General features: G+C 38.3%; 1 protein-coding gene across 5 annotated transcripts in view; it reads right to left on the bottom strand.

The window, feature by feature from the left end:
* Nucleotides 1-27,813, bottom strand: part of USP54 (ubiquitin specific peptidase 54) — a 96,024-nt gene that overhangs the window by 50,529 nt on the left and 17,682 nt on the right. For all 5 annotated transcript variants that reach the window (XR_005558707.1, XR_005558706.1, XM_039360023.1 and 2 more), the window contains exons 3-7: nt 17,026-17,118; nt 10,465-10,599; nt 4,784-4,897; nt 4,586-4,668; nt 1,837-1,942 (exon numbers count right to left, since the gene is read on the bottom strand). Coding sequence is in view for 3 of the 5 variants with exons in the window: in XM_039360023.1 (XP_039215957.1) it covers nt 1,837-1,942; nt 4,586-4,668; nt 4,784-4,897; nt 10,465-10,599; nt 17,026-17,118 (531 nt within the window). In the remaining 2 variants the exon portion in view is untranslated. The remainder of the gene's footprint in view (nt 1-1,836; nt 1,943-4,585; nt 4,669-4,783; nt 4,898-10,464; nt 10,600-17,025; nt 17,119-27,813) is intronic.

The following is a 27,813-nucleotide window of genomic DNA, read 5'->3' as shown; positions in this document are numbered from 1 at the left end:
CATTTCCTAAATATAAATCCACCCTGTCGCTTTATCTGTAACACTGCAGTCAGCAATCTTTGTTTAACTGGGTGATGGGAGATGAAAGACTACCGGGGTTCTTTATTTTATTCCAAGTCAACTATGACTTTCATCAAATCAATTTAACAAATACAATAAATAAAATATATTAAGTTCTTCAAATATTCCTAAATGTTAAAAGGAATATTGTGCATGTATTAAACTGTTTCCAACAAAGGAGAATATTTGTAGCTCAAGGCTGAAATGAAGGGTCCTTGGTATTCTCCGAGCATGGTTGTTTTTTTGTAGATGTTTCATTATCCAAACTAGGTAACATCATCAGTGCTAGCTGCGAGGGCAATTCGGAACTAAACCTCCATTTGGTTATCAATGACATATACTTGCAGATACAGAACTTTTATTATACACATTAGAAAACTACAACACTGCATTACTTTATAACATAATTGCCATTCAAATTGATGCATTTGTCATAAGGTCATAAGATCATAACATAATGTTGTAGTTTTCTAATGTGCTTAATAAAAAGTCATATCACAAAAAAGATGTTGAGAGTTTGGAAAAAAAATCAGAGAAGAGCAACTAAGATGGAGACTAAAACATATGAAGAACAGCTGCGGGACTTGGGTCTGACCAGTCTACAGAAAAGAAGAAATAGGGGAGACATGATAGCAGTATTTCAGTGTTTGAGGGGACGCCACACAGAAGAGGGGGTCACGTTATTCACCAAGCACCAGAGGGCAGGACAAGAAACAATGGTTGGAAACTGATCAAAGAGAGAAGCAACCTGGAATTAAGGAGAAACTTCCTAACAGTGAGGACAATTAACCAGTGGAACAGCTTGCCTCCAGAAATCGTGGGCGCTCCATCACTGGAAGTTTTTAAGAAAATATTAAACAATAACCTGTCTGAGACAGTATAGGTTCTCCTGCTCGAGCAGGGGGCTGGACTAGAAGACCTCCAAGATCCCTTCCAGATTCTATTCTATTCTATTCTATATCTGCAAGTGTCTGTCATTGATGACCAAACGGAGGTTTACTTCTGAATTGCCCTCGTAGTAATGAAATGTCTACAAGAAAACAACCAAGCTTAGAGAACACCAAGGACTCCTCATTAAAATGTTTAAAAGAGAAATGATGGTAAGGAAATTGCTAATTTTGAAATAAAGATTTTTTGAGAACACGTACATATTAGAGTTAAGCTAGGTTTTAGTTAATCAGAATGTATGTTTTCATTATGTCATTTACTCTAGAAACAAAATATTTGTAGTCATTTTATAAATATCACTTGGTTTTAGCCACCTTAGCTTGGTTCTGATTGGTTTCTAGCTCTATTGAACTGCCTACTGTTCCAATTGTGGTTCTAAGTCAGTGTTTCCCAAACTTGACAATTTTAAGGCATATGGACTTCAACTCCCAGAATTCCACAGCCAGCGTTGCTGGCTGTGGAATTCTGGGAGTTGAAGTCGTCATGCCTTAAAATTGTCAAGTTTGGGAAACACTGTTCTAAGTCAAGGACTACCTATACCAGGGGTAGGCAACCTTGGCTCTTTTATGACATGGACTTCAACTCCCAGAATTCCTGAGCCAGCATGGCTCAGCTTGGAAACTCTCCCTTTTCCCTCAACGTGGCTGGCTCAGGAATTCTGGGAGTTGAAGTCCACGAGTCATAAAAGAGCCAAGGTTGCCTACCCCTGACCTATACTGACAAATCACATACTGAAAACCTCTCTATTCAAAAGCAGCTTTCAGTGCATACTCCCCCATCCCCAATCAGGGCTACTTCTTCTACTAAATAAAAATTATATATACAAACCGGACAGTTTCTCATATCTCCCATTGTGCTGGCATTTTGTAGCAGCTCTCCAAACATATCAGGTGTCGGTTTGTCTCGTCTCTCCAGCATGCAAATGGCCTGATTGCTTGAAGTGTTCAAAAAGTGTAAAACAGGAATAAAAACATATTTCTTTATAAACAATATTTAAACCTCTTACTGCTTCTTGAGATCTGTCACGAAAGAACAGCTTTTCAGTTTATAGGCTCAGCAAATGTGCACCTGAATAAAATATATGCCTCACTCAAGCAAGATTTCTGATGGGGTGCAAATTGAACTTTAATTCCTGACCCATCTGCTAGGCCAGGGGTCCCCAACCCTGGTCCATGGATCGGCATAGATCGGCGGCATGCCAGCAACCAGGCCACGCAAACAAGCAAAGCTCCATCCATGGGATGAGAGCAGCACACGAAACCATGGCCACTCCGGTCTGTGGAAAAACCTCTACCACGAAACCAGTGTCTGGTGCGCAAAAGGTTGGGGGCCACTGTCTTAGTCGCTCTGTTGGCTATTCATTTCTGAGCTGAAATTTGTGATGCTTTATATCTACAATAAATGCACAGCCTTTGTTTTTTTTCCCCAAGTTGGATAAAGTTAGTGTTAAGAAAGAATAGTGAGTTTTATAAAATTAAGGAAAATGACAAACTATTTTTTCCATAGAATTTATAATGTTAAAAAAACAGTAACAGAAATAGGGAGGAAATGGCTTCCGGTTTGCCATCGCAGCCGCCGTGGCCGCTGGAAGGCAAGCTCCGTCTTCCACGTTCGGTTTCACTCCGCTGGGGGACCCTGGAAAGGGTTGAAAGTCGCCCTGTAGGGGCAGTGAGCAAGGAGGGGACCATCGGTTGATCGTGGGAGGGTGGCAGCCCTTCTGCTCAATCTGGGGCAGCCTTCCAAACCGGCGGAGGAAAGACTGGCCATAGTAATAGGCCCATCACTAGGCTGCAGACAGCCCAAGTCAAACTTACCACCAAGCACTTCGAAAGCAATGCAGATGAAACTGGGTGAAATCCGATCTTCTCTTTACCCTAAGCACTTTCTTTTCCTGTAAAAGCTGCCTGAAGTATCTTTCCCCCTGTGAGAAGAGAGGGAAGGGAATTTCTATCCCACCCTCTAAGAATAGCAGTGACTGACTACTCAGGGGAATTAAAGCATTAAAAGAAGAACTTTAATCTAATTGGATTTATATGTTCCTGAAACTTGGGGACCCAAATTTTTCCTATTTTTATTGGAGATTTTTGCTTTTATCTACAAAAAAGAAATAAAATTGGAAAATGGATTATAAAAATCTTGGACTTAAAAAATCTTAAACGGCATCGGTGACATCTTGTGGCAAAGTTTGGTATTACAACTTGTTATTTCCTAAAAGAGATTTTATATTATTAATTAGACCGTTAAAGCAGTGGTTCTCAACCTTTCTAATGCCGTGACCCCATAATACAGTTCCCCATGTTGTGGTGACCCCCAGGGGTGTGTCCAAGTGGGTGTGGCCACCAATAAGAGGGAATAGGACAACTAGGGAAAAGGGAAAAAAATGGCGGACAGCGTGGTTTGGCGACCCCCGTGAAATGGTCACTCGACCCCAAATGGGGTCCCGACCCACAGGTTGAGAACCACTGCGTTAAAGGGAAAAGTTGAGATAAGGGGAATTCTGGTCATTAGATTTAAAATATTTGGAATTAGTTGAAAATAAGGATTTTATCTGTTTAATATTTAAAAATGATGAATTGAGATAAGGGAAATCTTGGTTACCTAAAGCCTGAAAATTATAAATATCAAAGGTTAAATTGGAATATTGATGGGAAACTAAAAATTGGAAAAAAATTAATAACAGGATATGGATTGTTTATAAAGATTGAATGTAAAAAATAATTAAAGTATGTATAAGCTGAAAAATTATTGATAAATGTAATAATGATGTTTTTACTGTGTTGATATAATAAGAACTGTATTAGCTTAAATACGAGACAGTAAATGTTAAGGGAAAAAGAGAGGAAATATTTCATGTTGTAACTTGAGATTTGTACTAAAGATTTTGTTATCGAATTATTGATTAACCCAGCCACCAAGTTGCTTTTTAAATACTTAAATGTAAAATTGGAAAATGAATAAAATATTATAAAAAAAAGAAATAGGGAGGAAATTACTTACTAATTTGATCAGTATTTTCTTTGAAATTATGTATAAATTCCTTTAATTTTTTATAACTTCAAATTAGTGTTGACTTTCTTGAATATCTGTGAGAAAGTCCTTGGAAGATGGGGTGAAAAGATGCTATCTAGAGCAGTGGTCCCCAACCTTTCTGACTTTGCAGCCCAGCAACATTGGCAGCGGGGGTGGTGGTGGTGGTGGTGGAGAGGGGATGGTTCTATGCAAGCAGTGGGCCTGCACATTTGTGCAGAAAGCTCCATTTGCGCAACTGACATGCACATGTGTCCGCCGCTCATACAAATGGAGCTGCATGAGCTCACCTGCTACTTGCACGCCCAGGTTCTGAACGAGTTGTGGCCTGGTACTGGGCTGCAGCCCAAGGATTGTGGACCCCTAATCTAGAGAAAAGTCAGGTAAGAAAGGGCATAGCCCACAGCTGCATAATGGGTGGCAAAAGAAGCTCAGTAGGGATCCTGTACATACCAAAATATCAATCTATCTCATTCAAGTAGAAAAATGGGGAACAATTAAACCAAGGAATTTTTTCTTTTTTTTTTTTTGCAAAAAGCCTGAGACTCACCAGAGTGAAGTAGTTGAGATATAATGGACCATCTGGATGAAGGGCAACGGGTCAGAAGTAGCACCACAACTGGTACAGACACACTAAATCAGATAAATAAATGGTTAGATATTAACAGAAGAAAATATTTTTGCTCATTTCCAAGTCTATTTCTTCATTTCAGGATTAATATAACTTAGAATTGTTGTTTTGCTGTACCTGTTCAAACAAGGTCATTGCAAATTTCTGGTGTGAAATGCAATGTGGGGCAGTGCAGATATCTTCTTTAGATTCATCTGCAATGTGGAAATGAATCCTCATTAAGAGGTTCTCCTACATCCAGGAAAACAGGAAAACGAAAGTAGAGTTAATAATAAAAATAATTGAAATTTATTGTTTAGAGTTGTATGAAATTTGCTTCTAAACATTCTAAAATTCATTTAAGAAGTAGGAGTGACAGTTCTTGACACCAACTCATACGGTGGGTATATGACACTTATTAACTTTCTATGAAAGTAGAATCAAATACTCATTATTCATCATGCCAAACTTTAACATTTCATTAGGTTTAGTATAACGGTAATGTTTTAACTAAATAGTCAAATTATAGATCAATAGCTGAAGACTTCAAGTTGCTTTACTGACTGGGGAATAGTGTACAATTAAGGGCCTTGAAGTTAAACAAAATAATGGCTTTGTTTTGACTTTTTAAGAGCACATTAATCATAATATTTGTTACAAGGGAATACAGTAGTAGAAAGTGCCTTCCTAGGAAATTATGAAAAGCATTTTTAAAACCTATTTTGTAGCATTTGTTCCCTAATTTGGAAACTCGTCTGTTTAGATATTGTGGCTTTTTCAGTTTTATCACACTTTAGAAATTAATTTTATGTAGACAATACCAACATTTTCTTTTAATATAGATAGTCCTCTTATCAATTGAGACGGGACTTTCCTTCACTAAACAATGCAGTCATAGAGTATAAAAACAATATCTGCAGTCCCTCTTGCCACTGTTTTTTTTTAAGACAAGTTTTATTGGCTTTTTGATTTTTAAAACAAAGTACTCAAGACATACCGTGGTGTTAGAGTGGTCAAACATCCGCAAACAAAACATATACACATAATTCAATCAATACATCAAATATTATCTCTCTTTTTCCCTTAAGTACCGTATTTTATTTAAAATAATCCAATTCTAGCTTAAATTTATTCAACCTAAACCTGTTTTTAAAGCTTTATAAATTTACACTACCATAATCAAAATAACTTTAAGTACAAACATTATCAGTTTGGGTATCCCTTCCAAATATATTCTAATTCCTTAATTTTATCATAGATCTTATTTATTTCTTCTTCCACTAATATCCCTTATTTAAAATAAAATATTAATCTATCCTATACATATCTAATCCATCAATCAATTAATCTCTTTAAACTGATAAAATAAAGTCCAACCTTAAATCATTTCAATCCATTTGACAGAATTCAAATTTCATCCAGTTAATTTTCATAACTAATCACATCCATGTTATCAAACAAACAAATCATCTTATTAGGTTAACTCAACATTACATAATAATTTTCTTACAAATAAACCTATCATTCTAAAAAAAAAAAAAGAAACCACATTCTTAATCAATTTAATATATATATATTCCATTAATCACCCCTTTTCTCTTACTTTTTAAGCTGAAAAGATAATATTTAAATCATTTCAATCCATTGGACATCAAACAAACAAATCATCTTATTAAAAATAATAATTTTCATATCGATAAACCCATCAATTCAAAAAGTACATTCTTAATCAATTTAATAGATATCTTCCATTAATGGCCCATTTCTATTACATCTCGCTCATAATCTTAGTCCTTAAATCAGTCCATAATTCTAAATTGCCTTTAGTTCATTACATAAAGTTTTAAATTTCACTTCTTTTCAATCTTATTCTGGGCTTCTTCTTCTGCCAGGTAGGTTTCCATAACAGAGCTTCCCTTCCAACTGATAAATCTCTCTTTATTGCTTGCAGTATCATCTGAATCCAAGTAAACCATCTTGGCCTTTGCATTGGCCCACTATTTCTCTTAACCATAAAATTTCGTTGCTTTGACATTTCAAATCTCAGTCTTTGCTTTTCCTGGTCCTCAAAACCATGGGTGAACTGCTTATCAAACAAAGTCAATTTCTCTTTATTCTCAGTTAAGTCCTCTTCTTGTGTAGTCTGTTTTATAGAATAATCAGAAGTAGTTTGAGAGTCAATTTTAAAGTTTGAAGGAGAGATTCTGGCTCTTAATTCTGAAGTAAACTCTTTCATTGTAGCACATATTTCTTCTTTAGTCTCGCAAATCTTTTCCGGAACTATTTAAGTGTGAATGCAGCTCCATTTTAAAAATTATTCAGCTGGATCAGGTTATCTTTCTCTCTCTCTCAAAAAAAAAAAAAAAAAAACCCAGTTTGAAAGCTAAACATCTCATCTCCCAATAGTCAAAACAATATTAGCTTTGGGCCAGTAGATGTCCTCAGTAAACTAAAAAATCTTTTTCAAGGGTCATTTTTTCCCCCTTTCTTTCTATTTTTAGAGGAAAAAGTGGAGGAAGAAATAGTCTTCCAATATAAGATAGTAATAGCGCTCAGCAAGAAAAAACAACAACAGCATAAACTGATAATACAGCTCTTAAGAAAAAAAAAATTTCAGTACCCCAAAACATGTATAAAAAAGATGTAGTCTCAATGCCTTCCTTCCCAAACAAGTAGAAGCTGCTTTTCCCAGCCAGGGAAGTAACTCCAATAAGGCTCTTAGGCAAAAAAAAGAAAAGAAAAAAGAAAACAAAGTAGAAGGAAAAATAATTCAGGACGGAGAGAGGGAGGAAAGGTCTCACCAGGATTCACCACGGTGGTTCTTTATGCTTAGATGATTTTCTGACTTCAGCTGGCACAGCGAAGTGATCGCCCATTTTACTGACCGATCTTCTTCTCCATCGGCCCTACGGAGTTAGCTCGGACTGTAGGGGGAGCCGCTGCTCCACCACAGCCGAGCAAAAGCCTCTTCGACAGTGGTCGCCCCTCCAGGGCGATTTAAGACCCACATAAGAGTCTACCGGTAGAGAGAAAGGCAGCCAACGAAGAGCAAAAGCTCTTTGTGTGCCTCTTGCCACTGTTAATCAAATCCCAAAACATCCCAAGACAACATCCCACTAGCTTCCCACAACCAGTTAGTCCTGCAACCAAGTTGCAAGTCCCAAATGGCTAGCAAGCAGGAGGTTTAGTGGCTGTCAAGTGGCGAGAGGCGCGAGAGGGTCCAAGAAAGCACTAGCAAGGTTCAGGGATGGTGCCCAGGAGAGTGAGGGAGTGCACAAGTACGTGAGGGAGATGTGGCAAGACACAGGGAGGGTATGCAGGGGAAAAAGGGGGTACATGAGTATGTGTGGGAGGCACAATGAGGCTCAGAGAAATGTGTGAGAATGTGAGGGAGATGCAGAGAAGATTGGGAAGGGTGTACATTGGTGTATGTGGTTATGCGTGGAGAAGTTATTTGTGACCTTTCCTGAAGCCTTCCCCATTGACTTTCAAGGGAAGCTGGCACAGATGGTTGCATATGGGGGTCATGTGATTGTGGGGTTGTAAGTGCGAGCCAGTTGTCAAGCACCCAGATCGTGATAATGTGACTACATGAGTGCTGGACAGCCAGAATCCTGAGGACTGGTCATAACTACCAATTGTTCAGTGCTGTCATAACTTGAACAGTCACTGAATGAATGGCCATAAGTCAAGAATTACCTGTACTGCAAGTACAGACTCAAAATACGAAGTGATAAAATAATCAGAATATGAGAAATAAGCAAATAAATCAGAATAGAGCTGGAAGGGATCTTGAAAGGTCTTCTAGCCCAACTCCCTGCTCAAGCAGGACACCCTATAAAATTTGAGACAAGTGGCTGTCCAGTCTCTTCTTAAAAATCTCAAGTAATGAGGCACCCACGACTTCTGAAGCAAGTTGTTCCACTAGTTAATTGTTCTCACTGTCAGGAACTTTCTCCTTAATTCCAGGTTGCTTCTCTCCTTGATTGGTTTCCATCCATTGCTTCTGGTCTTGCTTTCTGGTGCTTTGGAAAATAGGTTGACCCCTTCTTCTTTGTGGCAGGCCCCTCAAATAGCGGAATACTATCATGTCACTCCTACACTTTCTTTTCTTTAGACTAGCCATACCCAATTCCTGCAACTATTCTTCATATATTTTAATCTCCAGGTCTTTAATCATCCTAGTTGCTCTTCTCTGTACTTTTTTCCAAAGTCTCAACATCTTTTTTGTAATGTAGTGACCGAAAGTGGATGCAGGTATGGTCTTATTAAAGTTTTATAAAGCAGTACTAATACTTCATGTGATTTTGATTCTATGCCTCTGTTTACACAACCAAGGATTGTATCAGCTTTTTTGGCCATTGCCGCACACTGCTAACTCATATTTAAGTGATTATCCACTAGGACTCCAAGGTCTCTCTCACAGTTACTTCTTTTGAGCCATGTTTCACCTAATCTGTACTTATACCTGCCTAACAGTAAAACCTTACTTTCTCCACATTAAATTTCATTTGTTGGATAGAGCCCGTTATTCAAGTCTGTCAAGATCTTTTTGGATCCTGAGTTTGTCTTCTGGAGTGATGGGTATCCTTGCTAGTTTAGTGTCATCTGCAAATTTGATGAGTTTCCCTTCTATTCCCTCATTGATGAAGATATTGAAGAATACTGGGCCTAAGATGAAATCTTGTGGTACCCCAGTGCTTACCTCCCTCCATGAAGATGTAGTAACATAAGAACTATTTGTTGAGTACAGTTTGTCAGCCACTTACAAATCCATTAGGTGGTGATGTTGTCTATTCCATGCTTTTCTAGCTTATCAAGAAGTAGGCTGTGGTCTACTTTGTCTTACTGAAATCCAAGTATATTATGTCCACAGCATTTCACTTGTCAACTAATTTAGTCGATAAGTAGACAAAAATGCCAAATCCAGTCCGAACATCTGGCTGACTGTGCGATGATTATTAATAACAACAACAATAATAATAATAATCAAACATCCACATCTGCCTATCCAAGGTCCTTGAGAAGGACTCGATAGGTAGACAAAAATGCCAAATCCAGTCTGAACTTCTGGATGACTGTGCGATGATCAATAATAATAATATCACACAGTCAAACCTCACAGACTGGGTTTGGCATTTTTGTCTACCTATTGAGTTCTTACCAAGGACCTGGGATAGGCAGATCTGGATGTTTGATGGTGTTACAGATATTCAAGGATGGAAGCTGTTTCTAGTAGAGCCGCCTTTTGCAATTGACTGATGGGTGAATTTGTCAATGCCAAGTGGTTCTATAGTTGTTTTGGGATTGGACCTAAGGTATCTATTATAATTAGTATTACCCTTGCTTGCCTATGCCACAGTTGTTCTATTTCTATTTGTAGATCTTGGCATTTTGTTATCTTCTCCAGTTCTTTCTCTTCTATTTTGCTTGTCTCCAGGCACTGCGACATCCACTATCCAGGCTTTTTTGTCTTTCTTATCGACAACTGTTAAATCTGGAGTGTTATATGGGTATTATTATTATTATTATTTTGTCGCTTGCTGCCTATCTCGCTATGGGGCTACTGTAGGTAGCTCACAACCAAATCCCCACAAAGAAGTAAAAAAGACGATTAAACAAAATGAAAGTAAAGCAACCAAGGGAAAAAGAAAAAAGAAAAAGAGAACAAGGAATAAAGTAAAAAAAAACATGCTTGGTTTTTGGTGGGAGGAGCTTCACTATTTATTGCTTCTCCAAACAGTACAGATTTTACTAACTTAGCAAAATGAGAAATTCTTTTTCAGGATTCATCAATGTTCCACCACTTTCCTACTCACAAAGCATTCTGCAGCATCATCCATAATGCCTAGCTGGAAACGCTGCTCATCCTGAAACGTCTTTGCGAGAGCACTACGAAGAGCATCAGAAGGTAACACTTTGTCGTTGCTGCACTGGAACTGGTTAAAGATACCCTAGATGGACAAAAACACAGAAATGTTAAAGTGCTCAAATTATTTTTACCATACTGATAAAGAACCAAAAATAAGTATGCTTCCCAAATTGTTAACACAGTCTATTCTTGCTATTCTGGGAGGATGGAGAATAGCTATTTATTGTCTATGTAAGATCCCTTGAGATACTTACGCTAATACTTAGCTGTTTTATTAAGGCTAAATATATACAATTCTTTTAATTCCTTCACAGGATACTGTTTCTAATCCTATGAAAACGCCATTGCCCTTCTTTATTCTAGTTTTTTCTAATCCTTTAATTATGTTATGCAGAACAGGCCAACAAGAACTAGACTTCTCATAATTTGGGAACTATACTTCAAGTGCCTCAGTTTGCACTTGTCTTTTTTGCAATCAGACCACACTTGCTACTATATATAATTCATTCTACTTTTTTAACCAGTCAGTAGTCCTTGAAATGCATTTCTGTCTTTTAGGGTGTTACACATTGCACCCAATTTACTATTATTTGCAAATTTAAACATTTTTAAAAAAATAAAAATAAAAACTAATACAAACTAATATAAAGATGGAAAGACTGGTAAACCGGATGTGATGACTAAATTGACTTCTTTGACCATATGGATTTGGGAGAAATTACTATATTGGTAAAATGAATAAGTACTTAAATGGGCACAAATATAATTAACTGGGAATTGACTAAACCCCACTAAATAAAGAAAGGAACAAGACAAAGATGCCTGCTTTCACCACCGTTATCCATTGTGGCCCTTGAAGTTTTGAACATGGACATAGGACACAATGGGAAAACAACTAATGTGAAGTTGAAAAAGGGAGTACATAAATTAAGGACATTTGCTGATAACCTGGTTTAATTTTGGAAAATCCTATGGAAGAAATAGGAATAAATAAATTTGGTGTGCTGGCTGGATTAAAATAAGGAGAAAATGAAGAGGTTAAAAAAAATGAGGATGGAAGTTCAACAAGAATTAACTGAGAACAAAGTAAAATATCTAATACGAGCTGTGATATTTCAAAATAATTATGTTGAAGTATGTTAAAGTATGAAATGGGATTAAGAAATATTTATTATGGGAAAAATAAGGCCTTGGAATTGTAATATGTTTCAGTCCAATGTCCGATGTGTCAAAGCAAGAATATTCAATATTAGCAGGTGTGGCCTAAAGTTCCCTCTGATGGAGGTCTTGGTGTTGCTGTAATTCCTAAAGTCGATCTATTGTTGATAGCAACACACTTTTCTGGAAGCAACAAACTGGCAGATAGAAAGTCTGTGTTGGAAAATTTAAATTCTGGCTTCCTGAAGAGGGCATTGCCATGTTTGTTTATGGCTACATGCAATGTATATAATTAAAATAGAAGAAGAGCAAGTGCCAAATTTGTCTTCGATCCAATTTCTTGTTTTCTAAACATCTCAAGATTCTGATACAGGGGTAGGCAACCTTGGCTCTTTTATGACTCGTGGACTTCAACTCCCAGAATTCCTGAGCCAGCCATTCTGGGAGTTGAAGTCCACGAGTCATAAAAGAGCCAAGGTTGCCTACCCCTGCTCTGGTAGGTAGTTATGGATTTTTTTTTACTCTCCAGCAGATGGCAACTGGTTTCAAAGGAAGCTTTCAATGCTAATAATAATTCTTTATGCTAAATGGAGTACTTTTTTTTCAGCTGAATTGAGTTTCTGGAAATAGTACCCACAAGGAAATAATATGGAAGCGTACCCATCTGCCGGTGTCAGCCATTCAACATTGACCAGACTAGGAAACCAAAATCAAGCAGATCAATATTATTTTGTTGTAAAGGTATAGTAACAGAATCTTACGAGTCTGAATGTCTTTATCTTTGTGAGAAGCAGGAAAGGTCTTATCTAAGATGTTTTCTAATCTAGTTCTACAGTTACAGTTCTACCCTGTACTCAAATTTATTCTACCTAATCATAGTCTTGATGATAGTTCTTCACCTGTTCCTCAAGGGCATTCCCTTGCCCTATTATAGGTGGAACCACCCAACACTTGGGGCTACAGCACAGCAATCAGTTACTGCTACGAAACACCTGGATATTGAAGGATGGGCTGAGAAGCTTCAATTTTTAGAGGCTACAGAGCCTGTCGAAGAACCTTCTTTGAAGCTGCTTCAAGAACAAAGGCCTTGTGCAATTGGGGACAATCTCAGGTAGGCCACAGGGGCCTGTCAATAGAGAGAGAACATAGCCTGAAGGTAAGGAGGACATGGTAGACCCTGGGGAGTGCTGAGACAGGTGGACAATCATACTGTTCCACAAAGGCTCATGCACCTTGAATCATGTGAGGTGGCCTTTTTGAATGGCACCCATGAAGTTAGGCCTGTAGTAGAGCTGGATCTCACTTCAGGCCCTGCCTCACTGCTGCTGTTACCACTGCTTGGGGGTGGGGAGAGTTGTTTTTCTGTTATTTGCGGGGGGGGGGAGCATGTCACAAGTAGCATTGTCAACTTTGGTATTTTCCAAATTTTTGACACACCAAGGCCAAGCAATCACCTACATTTTTCAGCTGTTTGGGACAAACACATTTTGTTTTCCCACTTTTTGGCCAGGGACCTGATGGCTGATACACTCATAATAAGACATCCATGAGAGAATAATTTTTTAAAAAGCAATTTCTATTCAAATGTGTGCCAGATCCCTGGTTTTTGATTCCTTGAAGTGTAAAGTCCTTAGTTTATAGCAGTGGTTCTCAACCTTTTTAATGCTGTGACCCCCAACCAGTCATAAGTCAAGGACTACTCAACTGGTGCAGCACAGTTTGCAGAATGGGACTTTTGGCGGGCTCAGCAGGGCAGAGACAGCCTGGACAATTCCTATTGGCTTTTGAAAGCCAATAGAATTAGACTCTATTCAGGAGAGTCTATTCTATTGGCTTTCAAAAGCCAATAGAATAAAAGGGAGTAGCACAGCTAAGGAAAAGGGCGAAAAAATGGCGGACTGCGTTGTTTGGCGACCCCTGTGAAATGGTCGTTTGACCCCAAATGGGGTCCCGATGCACAGGTTGAGAACCACTGGTTTATAGCTGATTATTCAATGATTGTACTCCTATACCAGCTTGTGGTTGCGCTTCCATTTCCATTCTTGCTTAAATTAAAACAATGTTTTCAACATTCCCTTTTTTTTTTCAAACTTCTCTTCTAATGCACTAGCTTCCAATATAATCACATTATTAATTCAGCCTTGACTTGAAGCTTCAGACCTTCTGTGCAGGCATTTGTGCAGGTCTTTATGATTTATGTATTCCTTATTTGTTTGGATGAATAACTGAGTTTGTCAGCCAGGAACTATTGGCTAATTTATTTCATGCTAATTTATGTAGCATCTTGTTTTCAGATTGTTAGATACCTGGTGTAGATTTTTATGAAACAGACCGACTTTGATGCTTTCATGAGTATCTAAATCAATCTGTCAATCATGACACATATAGAAAAGGGATGGGACTAATATCACCCTACCTACCACAATACTGCTTTTATTAATCTGATCTCTCTTGACTTGTCCATAGACATTGCTGCCCCCTCCCCCCATGTACTTTATATTATTTTGTAAAGGTCTTAAGTATAGATTCAAGACAATACTATCATAATTATATATATATCAGTAGTACTTTTATTTGGCTTTTTTTCTCAAGAAAATAACTTTATTTTATCAACACAGATTGCTGATAGCAACACTGATAGATGACAGCTATTAGGATTTAAGTAACAGAAAGAAATAGAAGAATTTATGAGGCTTTGGGCCAAAGGGAAGCCAATTTATTAATTCAGTAACCCAAATTACTAAGGAGTATTTCATACAATTATGTTCCATAAGTGGAAAATACAATTCACGTTTTGCATGTAGCTAGTATTTTTGATGATTGACACATGTAATGATTGAATGTAGCTAATATTTTTAATGATTGAAGCATGTAATGACTGTATGTAGCTAGTATTTTTAATGGTTGAAGCTAATCAGAAATGGAGTGTAGGAGGGAAGAAATCACAAAATATGTCTTTTCTAGTTCTTACATTGTAAAACAGCTATGAACCTTGGCAATATAGATGTATATGTAAATACATAATTTAGATTGAACATGTCAATTTTTTTCACCAGAACCGAATCAGTATTTTTTGACCTTTGTCAGTCCAAACACTAAGAATTTCATCTTTCCTCTCAGCAAGCACACTTTCAAAATTAATTCTTTCAGCTTTTGTCATATGAAAATCCTGTAAGACAGAGACGCTGTTAGAATCTACAAATGAAGGCTTCATTCTTCTCTAGCCACAACAAAACATCCCCTGTCCTACATCCTGGCACCACAGTCCCTCAAAGCAAACAAATTCTTTGTGACTTGTTTTGTTCCACTGGCAAATTTTCTCTTACCCGTTCCCTAAGCACAAATAAACAAGCTCCCAATAAAAAAAAATCATTCATCAGTCTGGTTAAAAAAATGCAAGGACTATGGCAGGGGTAGGCAACCTTGGCTCTTTTATGACTCGTGGACTTCAACTCCCAGAATTCCTGAGCCAGCATGGGGGAACTATGGCCCCCTCATGACTCGTGGACTTCAACTCCCAGAATTCCTGAGCCAGCACGGCTCAGCTTGGAAACCTCTCTCTTTCCCCTCAGCATAGCTGGCTCAGGAATTCTGGGAGTTGAAGTCCACAAGTCATAAAAGAGCCAAGGTTGCCTACTCCTGGACTATGCTCTACATATGTCAACCTGGGAACAGATAAAAAAAATTATTATGAGCTCCTAAGTCATTAAGAGAGCAGTGACTTAAATAAAGGAGGAACCATTCACGATTGTGTTTATTGGCCAAGTTATAACTCAGATGATAGCTGTAATGCAAGCATATTTTATTTAAATAACAAACAGGTATGACAGGTCCTGGACTGAAACTAGCATTTTGTATACCGATGCCTCATGTGGGTACATCCATATAAGTAAAATGAGTTAATCATCGCAGAATGTAAGATTAATATGGAAGAATAAGATATTCAAAATATGGATAACCCATTCACATATAAGAACTGCAACTGTATATATTGATTAATACGGGGAGTGGGGGATTGAAAGAGAAAATAGTTCCCTGTCTTTTTTCTCTTGTGGATTCTCAGGTTTTGTTTATAATTCAAAAGCAAGTTACAAAAATGTAACACAATAACTCTCTTAAATTAACAACTGCCTTTAATTGTCAGCTTCCATAAACTACTCGAAAGACTAAGAAATCATTTTCACTCATTTTCTCGGCAAACTCTAAAAGTTAAACAAAAACCTCCTTTTTAATAAACAGTTATTTCAACAGTGTATGAAAGATATATATTAATGTATTTTCTTAGCATTCAACAAAATCATTCTTTATATTACTAATAAAATATATAGTTAATCACATACTCTAAAGCAGTGGTTCTCAACCTGTGGGTCGGGACCCCATTTGGGGTCGAACGACCATTTCACGGTGGTCGCCAAACAATACAGTCCGCCATTTTTTCCCCCCTTTTCCTTGGCTGTACTACTCCCTTTTATTCTATTAGCTTTTGAAAGCCAATAGAATAGACTCTTTTGAATAGCGTCTAATTCTATTGGCTTTCCAAAGCCAATAGGAATTGTCCAGGCTGTCTCTGCCCTGCTGAGCCCGCCAAAAGTCCCATTCTGCAAACGATGCTGCACCAGTTGAATAGTCCTCGACTTACGACCGCTTGAGTAGTCCTCGACTTACGACCGGTTGGGGGTCGCGGCGTTAAAAAGGTTGAGAACCACTGCTCTAAAGTCTGTACTAGGCACTTACAGTATCTCCAGCTTTTAGGATTACAAGGGGAAAGAGCACTGCTGGATAAAAGCAAAGCTGCATTTAGTCCAGTTTATTTCCCCATAAATTACACTTGGAATCCAAGGTTTGTTCAGGACCTTCCAGTCATATAGTCTTTATAGCAACCTGGACAAATGGCTAACTAGAACTCCTTCTAGTTAGCCATTTGTCCAGGTTGCTATAAAGAACTAATGAGAGAAGATCCAATCTTGAAACAAGGGGGAGTGTCCCGATTGTGACAACTGTTGAACTGTGGAACACCCTGTCTCATGAACTAGTATCACCAGAAGTTTTCAAGAAAAGGTTGGCCAGCCATGTGCAGGTATTCTTCAACTTATGACTGCAACAATATTGGAACAGATGCAGTGTAGCCTGTAAGGCACCTTTGGCTGTTGTAAATAGTCACACCCCATAGTCATGCGGTTGAATTTCAGGCACTTGGCCACCTATTTTGCATTTACAACCTGCATTTTGCATTTACAAATCACAATAATGCGATCACCATTTGCAATCTTTTCTGCCAGCTTCCCCAGGAGATCAATGGAGGGAGGTGTGTTGGAGGAATTCATCCCACTGAATTCATTTTATCACTTACTTTGAGGGCACAAAATATACAGGAATCTCCCATGCATTTATGTGTTGTAAGTTGTCGAAAACTGCGTCGAAAAATATCAAGATGCCAGAGAACCTAGAAAGCAAAGCATTATTGTTTTTAATCAATTTTCTTCAGAATATTTTAGGCAAGAAAACTGGTTTTAATAACATCTGAGAGTATACAGCATAACTACAATTGAAAGCATTCGTTCTAAGTAATCCGTTGATAAGGAAAATATTTCCATGTAAAGTGATAGTTTTATTATCTTTATTGTGAATATATAGAAAATCGGAAAATCCATTTACTTAAATGTTGCAATTTAAACATAAAAGGTTTTTTTTTTTTAAAAAAAGTGAGAAATAGTGCAATGTATTAATATGAATGCAATGCAAGGGACGGAAAAGAGCTGAGGTGAGGAGGAGACAGCAAGGACAGAAATATTCATAAGAGGGGAAACTGGACTGGAAAGAGATAGAAAGAGAGGCAATTCTACCTATATAAAATACCAAAGTAGTAATATAAAAGCTTTTTGGATTAAGATTTGGTGGAACATTCAAAAGATTTTTAAGAGAAAGATAAAGTTTACGCCACAATTATTTTTATTAGGTGGTACTGTAGACTTTGATGTTAAAGAAATTAATTTGATGTTGAATGTTATAACAGCAGCAAGATTACTGGTGGGGCAATATTGGAAGAAAGATTCAGTGCCTATTATGGAAGAATGGATACTTAAGGTGTCTAATTTAGCAGAAATGGCAAAAATTTTCCGCTTATTTGAAGGATTATTCACAAGAAAGATATATTTTGGTTTGGAGAAGATGGATAGATTATATCCAGAATAAATATGAGACTAAAAAGTATTATTTAGCTAATGATTATTTTTAATAGTTTAATATGATTGAATTTATATTATTTTTAGTATTATTATTTAATTATATTATTTTTGGTTTTTAATTTGTTAATATTTACTTTGAAAAGGAGTTAAAGTATGTTATGGATTTGATTGTTAGTAGAGTTGGGTAATGTTAGTTAGATTATGATTGCTTATTCCAGTGGTTCTCAACCTGTGGGTCGGGACCCCATTTGGGGTAGAACGACCATTTCACGGGGGTCGCCAACCCACGCTGTCCGCCATTTTTTTCCCTTTTCCCTAGCTGTCCTACTCCCTCTTATTGGTGGCCACACCCACTTGGGGGTCACCACAACATGGGGAACTGTATTATGGGGTCACGGCATTAGAAAGGTTGAGAACCACTGGCTTATTCGTAACCCTGTAATCAGCTCTGGGAAGTGGGGGAGGGGGGAAGGGTGGGAGGGATTTGGGTTATATACTGTAAAAAAATTTTAAAACTTTTAATAAAATACTACTTTAATAAAGTAGTAAGGACCAAGGCAGCTGGATTAATAAGAACAGAAAAAAAGATGCAAAGGGGAAAATTTGTAGGGGATGGAGATGACATAAAAGGGGAACCTGAACTGGGAATGATGGAAAGAGGGAGAAAAATTATCTCCTATTTTATGAGTAGGAACTGACTTGAGTGGGAAGAATTAAGAAAAAACGAATCAAGGTGGTAAGAATCATGGCAGAAAAAACGGAATGTGCTCGGATGGGCACCATAGCAATGGTATCAATAATGAGGAAGACTGCTCATCCCTATGCTATATACAATGGTGCTTAAAGATTTGTGGACCTGTTTGAATTTTCAATATTTGTGCGCAAATATGACCTAAAATGTGATCTATTCAAAGATACTTTGGTCACATACAAATATGTAGCTTTGGATCATTTCCCTCAATCAATAAACCAGCAAGTATAATGTTTATGTCTCATATAATTGGGTTCTTGTTATCTAGCTTTAGGATTTATGAAAAAAACATTGAAAATTCAAAAGGAATTACAAACATTTAAGCACCACTGTAATTATTCCTCCAACCAGTATATACTCAGCATTTATTCAGTAAATGCTGCTGCACTTTGACAATAAATTGGCATGCCTTTGCAATAAGGAAGTAACACCAAGGGTAAAAGTAAAGCCAGTTTGGTTAGTGTTTAAGGCAGAGGTCCCCAACCCCTGGTCCGTGGACTGGCACCGGGCCACGGCATGTCAGAAACCAGTCCATGCAAACAAGCAAAGCCTCACAGTAGGATGCAGGCAGTACATGAAAAAAACCATAAAAAACCTCTCTCCATGGAACCAGCCCCTGGTGCTCAAAAGGTTGGGGACCTCTGGTTTAAGGCATTAGGTTAGAAATTGGGAGACCTTGAATTCTAGTCCTGGCCTTACGCACAAAGCCACCTTGGAGATCTGGGGCCAGTCCCTGTATCTCAGCCCTAGGGAACAAGCAATGGCAATCATTTCTGAAAAACCTTGCCAAGAAAACAGCAGGGGCTTATCCAGGCAGCCTCTGAGAATCACTCCCAATCTAAATTCTACAAAATCTGAACTTAGTAGACAATTTCCTTTTTTGCTCATTGATGCCTTTAATCACATTAATTAGATCATTTATTTTTAAATTCACAAATAGATTATCTGATATATGGACGATATATTATCAGATAAATTAAAATAAAATCATATACACTGATTTGCACAGCATTTCATTGAACCAACTTCCTAGAAATTTATCATCACTGGTAAGGATTGTCACATTTAGAGTTACATAAGGACTTTTAAACTGATGACTTGCTAACCATCAAGATTACAGCCACTGAGATTTAAACTTGGTCCTTTTCATATCGAAAGTCAGCAAAAAACAAAAACAAAAAACCCACCAATCTCCTGACAGATCTTAGTTCCACTCTGTAGTTTTAGACAATGTCTCAGCTAAATTAGAGTTCTTAGACATGGGTGAAACTTCACACACAATTGTTGCCCGCTGGAATGAAAGAATGGCAGGCCACCACATTCATCCATTTCCTCAAAGCTTTAAACTTTTAAGTTATTTCTTCTTGCCATTCCAAATTGAGAGATACTTTGTGAGTCACTACAGTTTGGGGCAGTTTGTTAAATTTACATAACAGTTATTTCTTGCTAGAGAACTGATATTCCGAACCTTGACAATTTCAGACACTGCACCATCTTCTTTATTTTCTTCTTTTTTTTCCCCTTGAAGGCTGAAAGCATTAAATGTTTCTTCCTCTTCCGTGATCCACTTTCTATCTCTATTTCTCCTCCTCACTTCAAAATTCTCCACTCCTTCTTCCTGACTGGCCACGATAAAGAAGTTATTTACTTTATTTCTATACTCACCCTCAAACTGTTCAGAGGGGTAGTTCCTGTCTCTTTTTTGTTAATCATTAAAACTTCCAATTTGACGCGGGAGAAAACCCGAATAACCAAAGACCTACATACAAACACCTGCGAAAACCTCAGAAAACACACACACACACACACACACACACACACACACACACACACACACACATATATATATAAAAAACCAGTGGCGACCTGCTCTCCAGCCAGAAACAGATGGGATGGAATAGGCATGTCCAGCGGTCCACATCAAGTGCCCCCCACTTTGCGTGCTGCTGGTGCCACCATAGCGCTGCTGCTGAAGGGCCGGCTCAGTATTTACAGCGGGCTATGCAGCCCCTGCTGCTGGACACTGTTGGTCCCTGCGCGCTTACTGCCTCCTGTGCATGCGCCTTGGGGACCACTCGGCTGGGTGGGGCCGGGGCCAGGGCGGCAGAAGCTGGTCTCTTGTCATCTCCGGGGCATTCCCGCAGGCCAAATATTGGCCAATTGCGGGCCTTTGTATGGTCTAGTCTCTTTGTCAACTCTACAAATGACCATGGCTACAGCCATTTTCCTTCTCATTTTTCGGTTGCCACATAGAACAGAGAGAGGAGGGTTGTCCAGATGCTTCGCTAATCAAAATAATATTTTGTTCCGGGGAAACCAAGGTCATTGGCTGCTCCCGAGACTGCAGGCTGGGCGTTGCATAAAAAGCCCGCCAAGAAGATGTATTGGGGAACGTAATTGCTTGCATAGTTTCAAAAGTGGGATTTTTTAATATTGTATTGGGGAATTGTTACATGTGTCTCCAGACTTGGTTTCACTTTTGATGTGCCAATACTTTGTAACTAATAAACATGTTCTTTGAGGAATTTGCAAGCCTCAGAGTTCTGCTTTATTCGTCTCTGCCTGTCGGAACCATGACATTAAACCAAGTCTCATAAAATTTCATTTTCTCAGGGTGCTGGGCCCCAACCGCCTATCTTCTCACTTTTGGGAGAGTGATAAAGACTCATTGAAGACTCGAGATGGAGAAGAAAATTGAAACTGCTGCTAGACGCAACGGTACTCATGCTGTCAGAGCACAGGGTGGCACTCCAGCCACTGAGGAGGCATCACTGGCAGGGCATTTGCATGCATGTCCAGCAGGCCCATTAGTGGTGTCACCTCACAGTTTCATTACCTGCAGCTCCCCAGAACATCAGTGAGCACCTCAAGCACCAGAAACCTATAAAATACTTGGTATATTGAAGGATAGTGACTGGGAATATCTGCTATGCATAAAATCATAATTAAAATCTTAAATACTAAGGAGATTATACCATAGTTAACCAAATAGCAATGTTGGTTATTAATAGACATAAAGGTAAAGAGGTCCCTGCAGATTTTACTCTGCTAGTCATTGCCGACTATAGGGGCGGTACTCATCTCCGTTTCAAGACCACTGAGCCCAGCACAGTCTGAAGACATTTCCATGGTCTTGTGGCCAGCATGATATCACGGAATGCTGGTATCTTCCCACCAAAGTGGTACCTATTTATCTACTAGCATTTGCATGCTTTCAGACTGCTAGGTTAGCAGAAGCTGGGGCGAGGATGGGAGCTCAGCCTGTGGCGTGAAGCTCATGTCTTGAACCTGGGCTGTCAGCTTTCCAGCCATCAAGCCCAGTGTCTTAAATATTGAGCCACCGCACCACCCATTAATAGGCAGTAGGTTTTATTTTACAATTTATTTTCTATTGTTGTTGAGGTGGTGCAGCAGTTAGAGTGCAGTACTGCAGGCCACTTTAGCTGACTGTGTTCAGCAGGTCAGCAGTTCAAATCTCACCGGCTCAAGGTTGACTCAGCCTTCCATCCTTCCGGGGTAGGTAAAATGAGGACCCAGATTGTTGGGGGCAATGTAAATATATATATACATTGCTTACTGGTGTACACCGCTTAGAGAGTGCTCGCACTTAAAGCGGTATATAAGTCTCATAAATAAATAAATTGTCAAATGTAAAATATCTCAGTGAATAGTATGTATTGTACATACTTATTTTATATTTAAAAGCATCAAATAGGATCCAATATAATAAATACATACATAAATTTTATTGCAATTACAGATTAGCGTCCAATATTCATTACATTGCTTCAGTTAGTAATAGAAGGTAAAAATACTGTGAGTCACATAAACGTTCATAAAATTAATATATAACAAAAGGAAAAATTGCTGACTTCCACCTTTTGACATCTTCCTCCTCACTGAAGACCATACCTAACAAGCTGCCAAACAACATTTTGCTACTGACTATTCCTCCATCCAACCCTAATTTATATATTGAATATAATTTACATTAGACCACCTGCTATTCTAGGCAATCCAAAACTAGCCAGCCCTTTATTAAATAGAAAAGGAAAAAGACAAGTAGCTTTTGCAAACAGGGATGCTAATAATTCTTTTTTCTTTTATCTCTGTAAGTAAACTTATCTGGTTAAATTATTTTATAGTTTCAGTAAGAATGTGATACCTGTTCCCTGCATGAAACGGGAAGAAATGATTGCTGATTGGATGGCTGTGGGCTCAGTCAGGTAGCAAAAGAGCTATTCCAGAGTAGAACACTATATTAATGCATATCACATTTTGGCCCCCTCTCCAAATTGGTAGGTCTATGGGAATTTTATTGCAATAAATTTAAAAATATAATGGAGGATTTGATTCGGAACAACAAAGTTAATCTATGTATCACTGTACACAGTACACTCTACAACAGCTCTAGACTCAGATCTCATGTTCTCTAACAATTGAATCTCTTAGGGTATTGAGAGGTGCAGCCAAAACAATCTTTAATTCCTTTACCAACAAATTCACCATTATCTAGAACAATGATGGCGAACCTTTTAGAGACTGAGTGCCCAAACACCGCTCCAGCCCGCCCCCGCTCTACCCCCTTGCCTGCCCGCCCCGTCCCCAACCCCACCCACCCACAGGGCCACCTGTCTCCATGGCCACCGCAACAGATTGTCCAGGTGGGCCTGCAGCACCATGGCAGCCGTGCCCTCCGCCTGCTCCCCACAGCATCATCTGTGTGCGACAGGGCACGAAGGCGGAGTCTTGTCCCTGCTGCCTGGCTGCCATGTGCTTGGCTGTGCTGCTCCGTGCAGGTCGCACCCGGGGGCGACTCTCCTCCGGGGGAGCTGCTAGTGAGGAGGGGGCTGCAGGGGGAGGAGGGGCTGGGGCGATGGTGCGCATGCTCACAGAGAGGGTTCTGAGTGCCGCCTCTGGCACACGTGCCATAGGTTCGCCACCACTGGTCTAGAATGTCTGTCTGCTTCAGGGATGTGTGGATCAAGGGAGAGAACTAGAGATGTCTGTCCTGCTGTCAGTCAGCATTCCTTCCAGGACTACAGAAACAGCCCTGAGAGCCCCTGGCTCTCAGCCCTGAGGACTTCAGTATTCACATTGAAAGTGCTGCCTCTGATATGACTCTCAGGACCTCATTGCCTCCATGAAAATTAGGGACAAAACTAAATTAAAAGTTGGTCCAAACCACAAAGCTATGTTGTATTTGGTGCAGTTTTTAAGGTCAATTCGAGTATGGAGAACATACTAATTTCAGCTCTGTCAGGAGGCTGTGTGGTATCCGAAGCAGAACATCCAGATTCAGCCAGAGTTTCATTCCATACAGCATTAACCTTGCGAACTCTCAAGCTTCCTCCTTCCATTATATATTCAAGATGGACAATATTTAATATTTATTGCTACGTATATGTAGGGGTGTGAGTCTATACATATGTTGTTCATAGTATGTTTAGGTGTGTGTCATGTATGTGTTTCACTTTGAGAGCGGGCAACTAAATTTCATTTTTGACGCTATAAAAATGACAATAAAGGTTATCTTATCTTATCTTATATCTGAAGACCAACATCAAAGTATTTCTCTACCACTTTGGATGATTTTATAGGAAAATGATATGTAGGTATCATGAATTTGGAAGTAAGCTGAACTATACTTTTGATCCTTCTTGGGTACTAAATGCTAACTCATAAGTTAAGAAGAGTTCCCTGAAATAGGAATCAGTTAAATATACACTTCAATCTGGCAATGGAAGAAAATAAATATTTTTTTTTCCTGTGTGACTCTCACTGAAACGTGTACATTTAAGCTTTCATACCAGCAGATGGCCTTTACTTCCTATCCAAAACATAAATAGATTATCAGTCTGTTTTGCCGTTTTTTTTCAGATAAAAACTGCTCACGTGTGTTTGAATTTGTATTCTATATTTCCTATATCTAACGAAATGAGAGACATTCTCTTTGGAATAGTGATCAAGGCATCAAATTAGAAGCCAGGTGATTGTGAGTTCCAGTCCCACCTTAGGCACAAAGCCAGCTGAATAACCTTGGGGTAGTCACAATATCTCAGCCTTAGGAAACAGGCAATGGCAAATCGCTTCCAAAAAATCTTGCCAAGAAATTTCAGGTAGTTGCCAGGAGTAAGCACTGACTTGAAGGGGAAAAAAAAGTGAGAAGAGAGGAGAGGAACTCTCACTTAGTCTAGCGGGATAATTTAGGCACATGAAGCAATCTGTTTGTTCTATAAACATCCAGTTTGCAACTGCAGCTGCCAAGAGGCTTGGGTAAAACAACAGAGCCTGGGGGTTTTTTTGGAAAGAGAGGAGGAATGACATTATTTGAGATCCAGATAAGAGGAAATTGGACCAAACAGTTTACGAGCCACTGACTAGCCATTATTGTGAGCTATTTCTCAGAAAATTGAACCTAGGAAATGGGAATAGTCCTTCATTCTGAGACAACTGGCTTTTGGTTTTCCCAACTAAAAAAACAGTTGCTGGAATTGAGTATGTCTAGTGTAACGAAGAGAAGGACGAGGGGGGACATGATAGCAATGTTCCAATATCTCAGGGGCTGCCCCAAAGAAGAGGGAGTCAGGCTATTCTCCAAAGCGCCTGAAGGCAGGACAAGAAGCAACGGGTGGAAACTAACCAAGGAGAGAAGCAACCAAGAGAAGAACCAGGGAGAAACTTCCTGACAGTCAGAACAATTAGACAGTGGAACAACCTGCCTCCAGAAGCGGTGAATGCTCCAACACTGAACGTTTTTAAGAAGAGACTGGACAGCCATTTGTCCAAAATGGTATAGGGCTTCCTGCCTGAGCACGTGGTTGAACTAGATGACCTCCAAGGTCCCTTCCAACTTTACTACTACTACTACACTATGGCATTTGACTCTGCCACATGACTGGATAATCAAGTGCCTAGAAATAACAGGAGTCAGTAGAAACATCAGAAAATTTGTGCAAAGATCGATGGCACAATGGAAGACACAGTTGCAGATCAATGGTGAGAGGCTGGGAGAGGTTAATATCAAGAGAGGAATATTTCAAGGAGATTCATTATCACCATTACTATTTGTTATTGCACTGTTTCCTCTGTCAACAATACTGAATAACTCAGGACATGGCTATCAAACATCAAAAACATCTGCCAGACTATCCCATCTCCTTTACATGGATGATCTGAAACTGAATGGAAAAACATCCAACTTTACTACTACTACTACACTATTATTATTATTATCATTCATCGCACAGTCAGCCAGATGTTCAGACTGGATTTGGCATTTTGTCTACATATCGAGTCCTTACCCAGGACGTGGGATAGGCAGATGTGGATGTTTGATGGTATTACAGGTATCGTCGCAGGATGGAAGCAGTTTATTATTATTATTATTATTATTATTATTATTATTATTATGCACAGGGCATAGAAAACTGATCAACCAATGTTTATTATGAAAGGTTTTTTTCCCAAGTAAGCAAGTCCAAAACTCTAAGTCTGTTCAAGCAAACTAGTAATCTCATAAGTATCTATATTAGCTTTTCTTGTATGATATCATCATGTTTCTGATCTTATCTTAACCGTACAAGTGATAACGGGACATTTATCTGTCATTGCCTAGATATTCTTCTTGTATCTACATATTTTGAAATAACCTGAGGAGCACGTGAACATGCTACTAATTTCTTTATATTTATTTATTATTAATTTTGTTCTAAGTGGTATGTAAACTATACAAATTTCCTTTATTAATAGTATGACAGTAAAAGCCATATTGATCTACCAAGTCTTATATCTAATTTGTTAGGAGTATTTACAGGAAAATGCTATTACTCCAAGAGACTAATTTGAAGAGTGAAAAGGATTTAAATGAGATATTCTTTACAGTATATTACAGACATACATTCTGGAGCCTCTTGCTTAATTACCAAATGAGTTTATATAGAGGTTTAGGATTTAGATAAATTTAAGACTTAGATAAAAACTCTCATGTTAATTGCACTATTCTTATTATAAGATGTTTGTATTTTATTGAAAATTATACTTTTATATTAAAAGTGGAGAGAAGGGGATTTAAATATTTTCCTTTATTCATAGCTGTTCATTAAATTATCATTTTTTTGTTGAAAATACTTAATCAGCTGTAATGCTTAGCATTCTAGTTATAATGTTTATAGTTAAAGTTTCCAAATTATAAATTTAGAATTATAAAAGTAAAATTAGCAAATATTAATATGTGTAATACTGAGACTCTCTGCCTATAATATATAAGCATTCCATCTGATCAGAACTCCTCTTGCACATGAAATAATTCTGGCATTTAATGCTAGATTCAGGGTCGAACAACAACAACAACAACAACAACAACAACAAAATTCCTGATGCAACAATTAGGGGCCTACTCTGTGTTGCTTGTCAAGTTCTAGGAATTCTCATGTTTTAGTCCTGTCACAATGTTTGTCTTTTGCCAAGTGGATACATATTTCTCCTTCTTCCTTGTGAGCTTCTCATCCTGTTTCTCCATTTTATTCCCTATGCTATGATTCACAAGAGCGCTCATCACAACATATTGGCCAGATCATCTTACTTTAGGGTGCTACGTGGACATACAGCAAAGTATCGTGGATATATGCTCTAATTTCCAGTTTACTAACTGTCTCCAGTCTGTAAACCTTGTGGGTGTGGCAGTGTTTTTAGAACTTTAGTCTTCTACTTTTAATTTATGTTCAGGTGGTATACTTTCCCCCATATCCTCTTAAAGCTAAACAAGCTATATAGGATCTTAAAACTCTTCTGAACATTTCTTTCCCTCCTTTACTTCCGAATAAAAACATTTTTATAATGAATGAAAATATTTTTACTAAATAAAAGACTTTTGAAGTATCTCTTTTATCCACCTGTCAGTCTTATTCACAAAATTTTACATGGAACATTCGTGTCTCTTATTATTTTCACATGCAAAGAAATTAAAAGAGGATTCCAATAACCTGTCAAGAATTCATTCAAATGAAGCACACACAGTTGTATCTATGCTTACTGTACTATTGTGGCAATAGCAAGAAAGCAGGAAAGCAATTTTGGTGTCTGATACATTCTGAAAAATGGTCAACGGGAAAGGTAAAACTTAATACCAACCTTGTTATTTTAAAAAATGATAGCAAAATACTTACACAAGGGCTCAAATCCAAAATACTAAATATCTTAC

Source organism: Crotalus tigris, unplaced genomic scaffold, assembly GCF_016545835.1.
Source record: "Crotalus tigris isolate CLP2741 ecotype Arizona unplaced genomic scaffold, ASM1654583v1 scf7180000019147.1630427, whole genome shotgun sequence".
Classification (NCBI taxonomy): domain Eukaryota; kingdom Metazoa; phylum Chordata; class Lepidosauria; order Squamata; family Viperidae; genus Crotalus; species Crotalus tigris.
The sequence above is the reverse complement of the archived record's forward strand: the minus strand, read 5'-3'. Positions and strand labels throughout refer to the sequence as shown.